Here is a 15,000-nt window from a genome sequence, read left to right as displayed (position 1 = left end):
GTCAGTTAGGTATGGAAAACAGAACTCAGCTATTTTCAACCATATAAATGAACATAACCATAGAATAAACTGGAATTTGTCACGTATAATTTATAGCAGCAACTACCAGTACAAGAGTCAAATGATGGAATCCGCCTTAATAAAAGAGAGGCAGGTAATGAACATCTAAGAAGGAGCATGGGATTCAGATGTGATCGACAAGATTTTCATTCAACCAATGCTTAAGAAGATTAAAGGAAGATTATCAGTGGGGTGACCTAAACTGGCTTACCTGTGGATGGATCTCTTGGTATAAATACCACCTTTTCTGTAAACTTTTCTCATTCATCTACCTGAAGAGGGAGACAGCAGTCTCTGAAATATAGTATTTTTCTCTTTATATTTGGTGTTTTTATAGGCTCCTTTAATTAGATGGAATTCTGTTGTAACGGAGCATTTTTACCAGTCATATATATATATATAATATATATATATATATATATCTATATATATATATATATATATTGTATGTGTGTGGTGTGTGTTTATGTGTGGATCTATATTTTTGGATCTTCGAAATTACAAGTGTAATATGAAATCTCGGAAAAGTAAGGTTGTATAGATATCACAAACAATCAAATAAAAGATAGATTACATTTTCCGGTGATTTAAAAACAAGTGTCTCTTTCTTTCTCAGCCAGGAACAGTTCGATGCAACACTTTTCAAGGCCAGTGACATAAATGCCTCCTTTTCCCGTCTGCTCTATGAGACGAACGCGTCTTTGAATGAAGAGGTAAGGTCACTCGTAAATGATAAAAAATAAAACAAATAAATAAAAAATTCCGGAATGTCAATGAACCATGAACTGGCTTGGCTATGATTTATGCTGCATGCAACATTGCCACTGCAAACTTGATTTGAACAAACGTCTTGCGAATCGATCCCTGTTGCAACATTTTCTTTTCCGGAAAGAATAAAAAGCGGCACCGCAAAAATTGTGAAGACCTGAAGGTTGTGTTACTCACTTCCCACTCCATTACGATGATTCATTAAACGGTAGGTAAGTTATATTTCCAATTTCACCAAAATTTCTAGTAAAAACCATTAAAACGTGAGACAGGAGGCTGATGTTGAGTCAGGTTTTATAGGCGGTTATTAATCTAGACTCTCTACCTTCTGGCGAACAAAATATAAACCACTTTCTTTTCTACAAAGTTGTAAGACTTCGTTCTCTCTCAAAATGTTCCTTTTGCAGTGAAGTTCGGAAACGTAATAATTTTGTCCTTCGTTCTATCATAGCGCAGCTTTGAATTTTTTTTAAGATGAAAATAATTTATAGCAATAATTTCGCCGCTTCAGGAAATATTTCGTGGAATTCATTTCAAAACGTGAGAGCAAACGGTATGTTCTAGAGTTATTTTCAAATACTTTTGCTTTAAGGAATTGAATGGAATGTAGAATTTAGACCAAAGGCTAAGTATTGGGACCTTTGAGGTCATCAGGCCTAAACGTAACTTGCTAACTGGGTGGGCGACTACCCACCTACAAAATTAATTGCCTACCCACTACATTAATTTCGCCCAGAAGGTATGTAGGCGAATTGAATATAACTAAAACACTACTTTTTGAAAATGACAGAATTTATAAAACTATTTATTACTGTACCTGAAAAAAATATATTCACTACAATATGACATAAAAAGTGTTTTATCAAATAACATTTTCTTAATAACTGAACAATTATTGATAAATTACATATAAAGCTGAAGAAATAAGTGTACAGCATATATGTATGATATTTCATATGTGATGACTAAGTCAAAAAATATCCAGTATCCACCTACTAAAATATTCTCAGGTTTAGCCCTGGAAAGTAGTTAGGCTTCAAGGTGTGACAGAAGGAAAACCTCAAAGCAGTTGCAATAGGGAATGATTGTTAGGAGAGGCTTGACAGTAACATGGAACAAGGGGTTGTAGCTAGGGGCCGAAGGGACGCTGCAAAGAACTTTTAGTAAGCCTACAGTGCACCCCGAGTTTTCTGTGCGGCGTATAATGATGTACGAAACTCTCAGCCACGGCCAATGAATCTCTCAGCAGCACCCCATGAAACTTTCAGCCATGATCCGGTGGTGGCCTGTGTTTTTTTTTTTTTTTACTCGTAGCGGTGCCAGACACACGATCATGGCTAATTTTAATATTAAATGAAATAAAACTACTGAGGCTATAGAGGACTTTAATTTGGTACATTTGATGATTGGAGCCCTGTAGCCTCAGTGGTTTTTAAGAACTGAGGGCGGACAGACAACGTTCGAAAGGATAGATAAATAGCCATCTCAGTAATCTACTTTTACAGATGACTAAAATGGTGAAATGAGCAATTTCATAATTAATTCTATGGTACTGGGATTTCTTCAGAGGAATGTCAGTTCATAATTTTTAAAATCCGGTCTTTTGCACCGGTACCGGTTCATTCTTCAAGTACATTTTCCCAGTACGTTACAGCCTGTCAAGGTTTGTTTGTTTGTATGGTGCTTTTCCGTTGCATGGAACCAGTGGTTATTCAGCAACGGGACCAACGGCTTTACGTGACTTCCGAACCAGGTCGAGAGTGAACTTCTATCATCAGAAATTCACATCTCTCACTCCTCAATGGAATGGCCGAGAATCGAACCCGCGACCACCGAGGTGAGAAGCAAACACCAAACCAACCACGCCACTGAGGCGCTTCAGCCTGTCAAGGGCTTGTCCTTTCATAGTTCAAACCCCGTTTTAAAGAATAAACACTGAGTTGTATTTCATATAATTCTAAATATTTCTGGACTGTTATTATTATTATTATTATTATTATTATTATTATTATTATTATTATTATTATTATTATTATTACTCCTTTAAATTTTTCTGCAATTGTATCCTCTTTTTCGGAATTCCAGATAATATTTGAAGATGCTGTCGATTTTTTATAAAATTTTGCAACATAGTTCAGTAGCCAAATATAACTGAAAAGATCTTAGCGCCGTTGCCTTCACAGTCGCCCCGAGAAGAAACTCTGGCTTTGTAATAAAAGGAAATGGAATATCAACATCCTTTTCGACGTGATTGCGATTAAGACGCTGCAAGTAGATCCGAAAATCTGTTCCATTGGGTTTTCAAGATGCAAAACAAGATCTCTCGCGTCAAATTTGGTTGCTGGGCGAATTATATAAGACCTAACCACCTCCGGTTCTTGGCCAGACTTTCACAAGGCACAGAAAACGAAACAAGGAAAACCTGAGTCTGCTGAAAAGAGTTGTATAGCTGTTCATTCTCGCTCTGCCTCACAGGCCTCAAGGTTCGCAACACTTCCGGAGTCGGTCCACCAATACAAGTCGCTTTAAGTGTTCCCTCAAAGTCAGTCCAGACAAAATATTAAAATACTGCGTGTACTTGTGGTACTGGAAGCCGTACAAACTGCTCGAACATTTAGAAAATCGATGTCTGTTGCTGAAGTAGTCTATTGGCGGATAGCAAATCATGAACTGAAACCTAAATCCACCGCGTTAGGCCCCAGAGTCACAGGTTCCTGAATAAATAACCAAATAGAAACTGACTGGAAATGGTCGAGGTCACACCTGGAAAGCTTACCGGTTTTCTCCTGCCAGGTTCGGAAGACAGGTTTGAATCGCCACTGAGAATCCGATAGCTGAGCTTCTCCTTGTGGATGACCTCTCCGAAACTGGGTAATGGAAATTGGGAACCGGATTTGAATGACTAATGATGTCATCCGCAATTATGGCTTCTGGACCTTACTTCGCATATTTCGAAAACAAAATCAAGTAAAAAATGCACCGGAGTTTCTTCGGCGCAATCGAGTTTTCTGTACAGCGTATTATCAAGACTGTACGAGCCGTAGTCAAAGGAACTTTCAGCTATGGCCCGGTGGCCTGTCCTGTGGGGTTGCCAGACGCACGATCATGGTTAACCTTAACCTTAAATAAAATAAACAACTGAGGCTAGAGGGCTGCAATTGGGTATGATTGATGATTGGAGGGTGGATGATCAATATGCCAATTTGCAAACCTCTTACCTCAGTAGTTTTTAAGATCTGAGGGAGGACAGAAACAGTGCGGACGAACAGACAAATAGACATCTCAGTAGTTTTCTTTTACAGACAACTAAAAACATGACAAGCACTGGCTTAGTGAGACAGGGCTCTCTTTTCATATAAGGAATCCAGTTCATTATCAAGCACTCCTCTGCTTTACGGTACGATGCTTCTCTAAATCCATGAATTTTTGCATGCGCAGCACTCACCAGTCTGTAGTACCATTTACTACCAAAGCAGTACCAGTCCTCAGCGATTACCTGTTTGCTGTTGACCTTAAGAGAGGCTCTTCGGTCACTTGGAGGCATTTTATCCCTCAGGGTATTCACATACACAAACACAAGTATATATATGTATATATATGTGTGTGTGTATGTGCAGTATATATATACATGTATACATGTGTGTATATGCATATGTATAGTATATAGGCATAAACTATATTATATATATATATATATATATATATTATGTGTGTGTGTGTGTGTGTGTGTGTGTCTGTGTGTAAGTGTATTACATGTATTTATGTGTGTATATGTATATAAAAGGTAATAAACTTATATATATATATATATAAATATATATATATATATATATTATATATATATATATATAAAGCCATAAAACATGTCCTTGCATACAATATAACGTTATGCCCTTATAATTCTTAGAGCCACCTTTATCACCATCGCAGCTTATAACGAAGAGGAAATCTTCCTCTCACCGGTTCCTTTGGGACCTGTCCCCCATCCTGACACAGGGCACATCCCCTGAGAAAGTCTCGAGTGACACCTTCACCACCATCTTCTATATAATCTAATAAAATCAGGGTGGATTTTGTATGTCCTCTCCTGGGTGATTGTCGAGGAAACATAACACAGCCACCCACCACCTGCAAATTGATTTGTGGGGGCGGGGTAGGTAGGAAAACGGGTAAGTAGGGGAGTAATCCACCCTCCTCATGCAAACCTGTTTGTCCTCCCTGGGTGGAGTGGGTTTTGGTAGGGGAGAGGGAGGGTGGGTTCTGAATAATAATAATAATGATAAAATCCACGAATGTCAAAATCGCATGAAAAAAATACTTGAGAAAAACCCACAAAATGGAGAACAAATATATTTAGAAGCACCTACAGTTTAGGAGCGTCATGCTATACATCATCAGTATGGAGACAAAGTCTCCACTCTGAAGAAGGAACATTCCGTTCAGAAACTGCACCTGCTTTTGAATACATTTGTTCTTCAATTTGTGTGTTTTATTTTTTAAGTTTTAAAGGTCAATATTCATCTGTTATCATCACAGAGTTGTGGTACAAGACTTGGATCTAGTGCGGTAGATGCTTTCATGGCACCTAATTGGTTTTCCAATCTAATTGTCGAGATTTAGAAAGATATACATCATCAGTCATCGCAGGCGATGCATGTTTGTAAATGTGTATGTGTGTGTTTGTAAAGTTTTATAGTACTTTTATACAACAAAAGTTTTTTGGAATCTATTATTCGTTGAGTCGCCCATGGAGGTAGTTAAGGAGGGGTTTTAATCTTCTCCTTCGTCTGGCGTTTGTCCGTCTGTCCATCTTTATGTCCGTGAGTACATCTGTCATCTTGACGATGTCATCGCACCAACTGGAGGGATTTCTGGCTAACTAAGTACACAGGCACACCCTCGAACGTAGTTGTATTTGGAAGGAGGATGACCGTCCGTCTGGTCGTCAGTTTGTCTGTCACACATACATTGTTACGTAACTATCTCGACACTTACAAATTGAATATAGAATATAGGCCAAAGACCAAGCTCTGTGACCTATGAGATCATTCAGCGCTGAAACGGAAATTGACAGTAAAAGGTTTGAATGGTGTAACACGAGGAAAATCTAGTTGTTGAGCTATGAATCAATCGTTAGAGGAGGGTGGAAAGTAAGATGGAAGTAAAAGAATATGAAAGGAGGTACAGTAAAAGGAACGAAAGGGGTTGCACTTAGGGGCCAAAGGCACACTGTAAAGAACCATAAGTAATGCCTATAGTGCTCCACTTGAGGTGCACTGACGGCACTACCCCCTCACTGGGTTTCAGGGTTGGAGTAATTACACTTGAAGAAATGAATTACAATTACTTTCAAAAAATTACAATTACAATTACATTTGAAAATGGCAATTACATTACAAATACAATTACTTTACAGCAATTTAAATTACAATTACAGTTACAATTATAACTGATTTCGGTGCAAGAGTAAACGCTAATCTTTGGCACAGGAAACAGTGTACTGAGGAGGCGAGCAAATCGAGCTTATAGCGTTACATAATTTATTTCTAGAAGTGTAAGTGATAGAAGAAGAGCAGAGGTCATATTAAAAAGTATTTATTAGCACTATACTCTGTTTTTTTTTCATCTGTCCATCCGCCTGTGGTGTTTTTGTATGGTAACACTGCGTCCCGGGCTTTAGATAGTTACATTCAACGATTATAATAATATCCTATTTCGAATATTAACGGTGTAATTCACATACAGTAAATTATTAAAACACTTTTCAGTTGCAAATGTACACCCAGATACCCTTTTATTTAACCTAACACTTACACACAGCGTAACTATTTACCGGGACGCAGTGTTGCCATACACAAACACCATAGGCAGATGGACAGATGAAAAAAAACAGAGTATAGTTAGGAAACACTTGGACTATGACCTTGAGTTCTGGTTACCTTACTGTAGGATGGAGAAAACAACCCATCACACCTAATGGAGCCCGATCCTTACCTCAGTTTTATAATTACAATTTAATTACAAATTATATCCTGCCGTAATTATTTAAATTACAAATACGTACCATAATTTCATTTTCAATTACAATTACACGAAATTCTGTCATTAATAACATTTCAATCAAATTACGAATACAATTACTCCAACCATACTGGGTTTAGGCTTATGGGGTTCCCGAGAGGAAGGGACCGTGTTGGCTGAATCTGGAGTAAAGACGATCTTGACAACCAGTGATTTTGTGGATTCAATGAATGAGCGCCTTTTTCCCCAGTTCTAAATACGTCAAAACAGCAGGCGTAACGATGCTGATGTATTGAAAATAAAGCGACACGAAACAGCAGAACTGTTTAAAGGAGGGCTCGAGGTTTATTTTCAAAAAGTTTCTGTGTGTGTGTAACTATGTTATCTAAACCTGCATCCCAGCATCTGATGATTTATTATTTGCCCCCAACCGATAAAGTCTGGTGAGTAAATATTCCCGTATGTTTTGACGTCTGTCTGCTTGTTTGGCCTGCTTGTGTGTCTGTCTCTGCGTCTGGCTTTTACGCTTTTGTCATCGCAACTCCTGCACAGTTGATGGGATCATGTACAGATGTGCGTGAAGGGAAATTGCATACTTATCTGTTTGTACGTCTACTTACCTGTGCATAGCCTTAAATTTTGACCACTGTTGTGACATTACCGCGACCTTCGTATAAAAAGATCTACCATCTGCAGTGTTTCTATTTCACAAGCCTTCTTATCGGGGGGAAACCCGAAAACTACCGGCCTTTGCGGGAACTACCATGACTTTCCCAGCGTTTCATGAATAGGCACGCTCACAGATAAATTATGGGGTCGCTTGGAGATAACTACTGTTTCAGCCATGCTCTTAATATGATTGCATACAGGATCTGTAGACTTAGTATGGTTGCATAAACAGATCTTTTGACTTAATATGATTATATGAAGGATCTGTAGACTTAATATATTTGCATAAGGATCTTTAGGCTTAGCATGTTCATATAATGGATATGTAGACTTAGTATGATTATATAAAGGATCTTTAGACTTAGCATAATTGTATAAAGGATCTTTAGACTTAGTATGATTGTATAAAAGAGCTTTAGACTTATTATGATTGAATAAAGGATACTTAGACTTATTATGATTGAAAAAAGGATCTTTTGACTTACTATGATTATATAAAGGATCTTTAGACTTACTATGAGATTCAGGGCCTCTGTAACACGGTTTTTTCGCAATAACTTTTTATCTATGCATTTCATAAATATAACGCTTATTCAGATTACATATTATATCAACACATAAATTTTGAGTGTATTCTGCACTACGTAGGTTGAATAAATTTGGTACTTATAATGTAAAAGTGACCTTTTTTGAAGACGGGCCAACTTACTCAGAGAAAAGGTTTCGAACGCACTCGTTACGTAATTTATGACATCATTTCTTCCCTCTTTCTCGATGGATGATTGGCTATACGTAACGAAGGCTAAACCTCTGGCAACAATGACATACAAATTTAAATACAAGCAAAGCAGTACACCTTTATGAACTCTGGAACCTCCCCACTGATAATTGTCATAATGAACAAACCAACAAAATATGTTAATAAATACAAAAACACTTTGATTATTAGTCTAACTCCCAAAATAAGTTTCCAAAGAAATTACAGTCTACTTTATAGGTCACAATCAGATTGACAAGATGTAGGGAATAGTTGGTAATTACCAAAAACATAGTAGACAAGCTTGATTTGATAACTGCTATATCCAATGTCAAGCAATTTTTATTTATTGGCTATCTACCTATTTACTGAAAAAAAAATAGCCGGTACCGTATATTGGCTTTAAACCTTCACCAATAATTATCGTCAGAATGGTGACTTCATGAGGCTCCACCCACTTTCGCCTCGTTATAATTCAGGATAACACTGAAGGCTACCATGGGCATTGTTGGATTAGAAAATTTAACTTCTGGCTATAAAAACTAATTTCTCGAGTAGTTGTAAGAAGTGCTAAATGATCCTCAAGGATCCCAGCAATTGGTCTAAACGTTTAATTCATGTATATTACTGCTATACTGTTGCGGCACTACTGCTACAGTAGTATTACTACGCTAGCACTGATACCCCACCCACATCTATGTATCGTTCCGCCATTCATAAAGTCTTTGGGTTTCAGAGCCGATGGCATTTCTGTCTGGTGGATGGGCGGGGCAACATTTAGTCAAAAGGTGTTTGTTTACCTTGCTTACGTAATGAATGTTTTTCGACTCTTGGCTCGTAATCATTGGCCATGGCGTCGGCTAGATCATTTTTACTCTATAAAAATCAAAACTATTGGGTTTAGGTTATTGATAATGCTGAAAAAATTTGTGTGTGGTTGTAAAATATACATATGTCAACTTTCAGCTACATCCGATGCTTTGACAAGGAGCAAAGTCCAAAAAACCGTGTTACAGAGGCCCTGAATCTCATAGTAGTATGATTCTATAAAAGGGCTTTAGATAATGATTGAAAAAAGGATCTTTAGACTTACTATGATTGTATAAAGGATCTTTAGACTTGGTATGATTGAAAAAGGGATCTTTAGACATACTATAATTGAATAAAGGATATTTAGACTTATTATGATTAAAAAAAAGGATCTTTACACTTACTATGATTGTATAAAGGATCTTTAGACTTAGTATGATCCTATAAAAGAGCTTTAGACTTATTATGATTGCATAAAGGATCTCTAGACTTAGCATGATACTATACAAAAAGCTTTAAACTTATTAAGATTGCATAAAGGACCTGTAGACTTAGTATGATTGCATAAAGGACCTGTAAACTTACTATGATAGCATAAAGGATCTTTAGATTTAGTATGATTGTATAAAGGATCTGTAGGCTTAGTATGATTGTATAAAGACTTGTAGACTTAGTATGATTGTATAAAGGACCTGTAGACTTAATGTGATTGTAAAAAGGATCTTTAGACTTACCATTGTTTGACGACTTTAATAATCAATAAAAAAAAAGATTTAGCAGAGGAGTGAAGAGGTTGAGGACCTTGGAAGTCGGGCGAAGATGTGTGCTTACTGGAAGGCTTCACATTCGCATCAAAGAAGTAGCATTAATTAAGCAAAGGAGGGAGGGAAAGAGGTAGGCTTCGGAAGTGGGTGAAGGAGGTGTGCTTACCTGGAAGGCTTTATTGAGGGAGTGCATTCGCATCCTCTCCCTCTCGTTGCTTTCTAGCCGCCGCAAATTCCTCTCTCGAGCGGAGATTCCCGACCGTCTCTTCTTTCCCCGACGCGAGGTTCCCGTGGGCGCCGAAAGGCTGCTCTTCTTCCTCTTCTGTCCGCTTAGGCTCATGTTGCTGCTGCTGCTGCTGATGCCACTTTCACTTTGAGAATCCGATCCGCTTCCTTCGGCCGCATTCTCCCGGGTACTCTCCTCGCCTGCTGTCAACAAACACGCCACTTCATCAACTCCGCCTTTATTTCACGAGGTCATTCATCTACTTTATATATATGTATATATATATATTTATATATATATAATCTATATATATATTGTGTATAATTATATATATATATTATATTATATATACAGTGATTGCATGAATACTACATACATCACGACATATATAAATGTATATTTTCACACAAGCATACCAACATTAATCGATGTAAACACACACACACACACACACATACACACACACACACACACACACACACACACACACACACATATATATATGTATATATATATATATATATATATATATATATATATAAATAATAATTAAGCTATACATGTGGTTTGGTATTCAATTCACGTTACTTCGGAAATATACTCGAAGGGGAATTATCGCCCATGGGGAAGGTTTAAGTGGTAAGTGGAATGATACTTCAGTACCATTCCATTTCTCATGTAAAGATTCACCACCGGGGACATTCCCGAAGTAGCGTGAATTGAATAGTAAACATTTGTAGCGTAATGAATGCATACAAATCATACGTGTGACAAAAATTTCCTAAATACATACATACATATATATATATATATATATATATATATATATATATATATATATATATATATATAGTATAACAGGAAAACACTCCGGTCTAAAGCTAAGGACTATATTTCAGTGGACTAACTTCCAACCTTATCAAGTAGTGAAGTTAGTCCACCGAAATATAGTCCTTAGCTTTAAATCAACGTTTTAATGGGCCTTTTATACTTGAGACGTATCCTGTTTTAACAGAAGAAAGTTTTTTTTATTAACCCACACATTTACAAATATACTACACACACACATATATATATATATATATATATATATATACATATATATATATATATATATATAATAATATCTATATATATATATATATATATATATATATATATATACATACACTGCACAACCTCTTTATACATTCTGGTTATCATTAAATCGTGTGTTAAAATTTTACATACCAATGTTACTAAATCAGTCAAATATTTATCGTTGGTGTTCAGTAATTTTTTTTTTCGTGTTGACGGGGCAAGAAGAGTGAAGCGGTCTAAACTGCGAACTTCGGCTCGTGATAAAACGGCCGAACTCCTTTACCTAGACCCAAGGCCCGGCGGAACTGCTGACCCGTAAAAAACCAGACAATTGCAAAATGTTTCGACTGAAAAGGTCTGAGGAAACGAAAAGATTAAATGAGTTGAATGTGCTTTCTGCCGGTCATATGCAGAGATGTTGACCGTCATCATGCTTTCAGTTGCAATTTGGGTTCGTCCCTCTGAATAAAATTGGGAAGAGCGTCCTTTCAGAAAGTATCAGAAAGCAGATCGGAGGAGCCGAATAACGGCCTCCCCGAATGACTGAAACTTCGCGGGAAACTTCTTCACGCGCTCTTTGCAAACCGTCAACTTTCATTTTGTGCCTCAGACTTCCGCCATTGCACCGTTATCCGCATTGCTGGAAAGCAAAAGTTGCACCGACGCTTCACGATCTCTGCATTTTCTTTGAATCGTTTGTTCTTTTGTTTCTGCTTCTACGGCACCTCGACGCCGCCAGAGTTTTACATTTCGAGGAATGAGTGAAGAAAAGTGTTATTGGACTGGAATGAAATGGTATGGAATACAGAGTTTAGGCCAAATGCCAAGCGCTGGGACCTATGAGGTCATTCAGCACTGGAAAGGAAATTGAGGACAGGTAGGTTTGAAAGGTGTAACAGGAGGAAAACCTCAAAGCAGTTGCACTATGAAGTCATGGGTAGAAGAGGGTGGACAGCAAGATGAAAGAAAGATAATTTGAATGAAGGCATAGTAAAAGGAATGAACAGGGTTGCAGCTAGGGGCCGAAGGGACTAAGAAAAGAATCTTTAGTAATGCCTACAGTATACCAACTCCTACGGGGGAAAAGTGCTGTTAAATGTTATTTCAGAGTTGGGTCAGAAAAATTGTCGCTTATTCGATTTCTTTTTTTATTTTATTTGCGTGAATTACCACTCTTGGACAGTGATGACGAGCAGTTCTTACTTTAGACGTAAATGAAACCTTTAGAAATACGTTTGATGGAGCACATTTTCAGCTATTAAAGAAATTACTTTGCAGAAATGCTCGCCAAAGGTGACGAAAATGTTCTTTCTATCTCGTGATGACGTAATTATCGTTCATTTTCTAACCTCAACCACCTCTTGCTTGCTGTGCACTGTCATTTATCGAGGTCTCATGCTCTTGCAAGCTGTAGTACTGCAGAATTAGCATAAAGATATATATATATATATATATATATATATTATATCTATATATATATATATATAGTTATATATATATATATATACATGTATAAAATTAATATATATATATATATATATATATATAGTGTTGGTTTCAACCTCTGACCACAGACCCCACACTGCAGCAGTAACTGATCATGATACAGAGCCAGTGATCTTCCATTGCCCTGGGGGAGACGCGAACCCGCGACATCTGAGGCATACCACGACACTAACTACTATGTGAACAAAATATTGAACTTGGGGAAGGGAAAGAATTTTAAGTCGTTCCTCCATTCTACTCCAAAACACTGGCCCCAGGGCCTCTTGTCTCCACGGAGCCCACTGCTCCGGGTTCCAAACGCCGCTTTCTGCAATCAATTACTTTTCAGTTCCTGATACTATGCGATCACCTGGAAACCTTACTCTTCAAGAAACATTGTGGAAAAAGCAGCGGCTGTTGCCTCATAAAACCAAAATTCTCTTGAATATATAAATGTTTTCTTACGTGATTGACACAATGAATGTGGCAAGCAGAAAATTCTCTGCTTACTCTGGAGTGGCTATTGAATCATCTGTTCAAAGAAAATGCCTTTATTCAGTATCTTCTCTTCAACTGCTCTTTTCCTCAAGTCAATAACAACTTGTACATCTTATTTTTTCATTATATTTTATTGTTCTATCATCTATATTGGGTAGTTTTCTATTTTTGATTCTCTAAGAAATTTACCAATCCCATGGGTTTGAAATCAACATACTTGAAAGTGAAAGACATGTTACAAGAATAACTGAACTGTAAGCAAAGTTTTAGGCGCTTTGGAGAGTTGTTGCCGCTTACTGGCACTTATGCAGACCTACTACCCTTCGGTTGAGCGTCTATGGAAGAGGGCTGAACTTCTTTTTTTTTTTATGAGTCAGGCACCGGAGAGAAATGTCAACACTGGCCTTCGGGCCCACTCTACAATGAATCCTGCCACATCACGAGATTGCAAAGCACATCGTTCTTCACCTTCTTCACACCCCTTCAATGGGATGAGTTTGATAAAACTACCTCAAGGCAACGACCAATAGACATTTCAGTGGCTTCCAAGCAGCCACCTTCCCCTTGATCTCTCCTTCGAGCTATATACACAGCTACAAAAATGGCCACAAATTTGCAAAAACGTATTCCTAGTTCCTGTCATTGTTGTTTTTGTCTGGAAGAACATAGTGATGGATTATGCCCTACGTACACCACAAATGAAGCACAAAGACCACAAATTACCAAACTGAAACTTTACTTTGCATGCCTTGTGACTGACGGTCACTTGCTAGATTTTACAGAGAGTCCCCGTGCCACAATTTCGGTGCCAGGCACCTCTCGTTTCTGTTCTTGAAGATATTGAAAAAATGCCATCGGTGTAGATCCCATGACAATACGTATTGCTCTCCCATTGCTACAGCGCCAACACAGTTCAGGCAGTCAGGGTGACCTTCCTGTTGTACTGCAGGAAAAGTGAATTCAAACGTGTTCTTAAGTATTATTGTTATTGTTAAAAATATCCACAATTATATATTAAAAATATATTTGCATGTAAAAATAGAACAGACTTTCGAACACCTGAACGGTTCTCCTCATCAACTATAATTGTGGATATTTTTTAGCAATTTGTTTTCACGAGACTGTGAATTCCTTAATAATTATTGTTATTATTCAGAAAATGAAACCTATTCTTATGGACCAAGTCCACAGGCTCCATTGACTTGAAATTCAAGTTTCCGAAGAATATGGTGTTCATTAGGAAGAAGTAAGATGAGGTAAAGGAAAATAAGGAAAGAAGAGACACCACTTATTATTAAAGAAAAAAATAAGTAAGTAAATTAACAACCAGATAAAAAATGTATTAAAATGAAAGGAGAATAGTGCTAGGGTAGTCATAAATTGCACCTTCGCTTGAACTTCTGAAGTTCCAATTGCACGACTTCCTCTGGGAGGTTTTTCCACAGTCCAGCGGTTGAGTACGAACGCATTCTTGTAATATCTAATCTATGTCAGACTATGCAAATGCAGATTAAGTTCATTCCCTTTTTGAGAGAACAAATCCTTTGCTTTAATAAGGTACTGCTACTCGTTAGTGTCAAAAACAGAAGAATTTTGATGAATGCTCTTGTCCTTAAGCTTCGGCTGTCTAGGCAGCGCATAACCTAGCAAGGGGCTTTTGGAAATTTGTTCGCATTTTGGAGCATTTTAAAGGTATATAAGATTCAGCTTGGAGTGAATTTTACTGTTACTATTATTATTATTATTATTATTACTATTATTATTTCAAAGTTTAGGGGGTGTGCAAACCAAGTCTTTGGGGGGCCATCAGTCTCTTGAGGGGCAAGTGCCCACCACACCCCAGCCACCCGCAAATGAGGCCC

At 37.5% G+C, this 15,000-nt stretch overlaps 1 protein-coding gene across 3 annotated transcripts in view; it reads right to left on the bottom strand.

Moving 5' to 3' along the window:
* LOC135224567 (protein dimmed-like) overlaps positions 1-15,000 on the bottom strand; it is a 97,290-nt gene that overhangs the window by 7,835 nt on the left and 74,455 nt on the right. For 2 of the 3 annotated variants that reach the window (XM_064263677.1, XM_064263675.1), the window contains exon 4: positions 10,016-10,278. In XM_064263677.1, the coding sequence (XP_064119747.1) occupies positions 10,016-10,278 (263 nt within the window). The remainder of the gene's footprint in view (positions 1-10,015; positions 10,279-15,000) is intronic. The other variant, XM_064263678.1, reaches the window with a different exon arrangement.

The sequence above is a fragment of the Macrobrachium nipponense genome, chromosome 12 (genome assembly GCF_015104395.2).
Source record: "Macrobrachium nipponense isolate FS-2020 chromosome 12, ASM1510439v2, whole genome shotgun sequence".
NCBI classification, from domain to species: domain Eukaryota; kingdom Metazoa; phylum Arthropoda; class Malacostraca; order Decapoda; family Palaemonidae; genus Macrobrachium; species Macrobrachium nipponense.
This window is presented reverse-complemented; position numbering and strand designations above follow the sequence as displayed.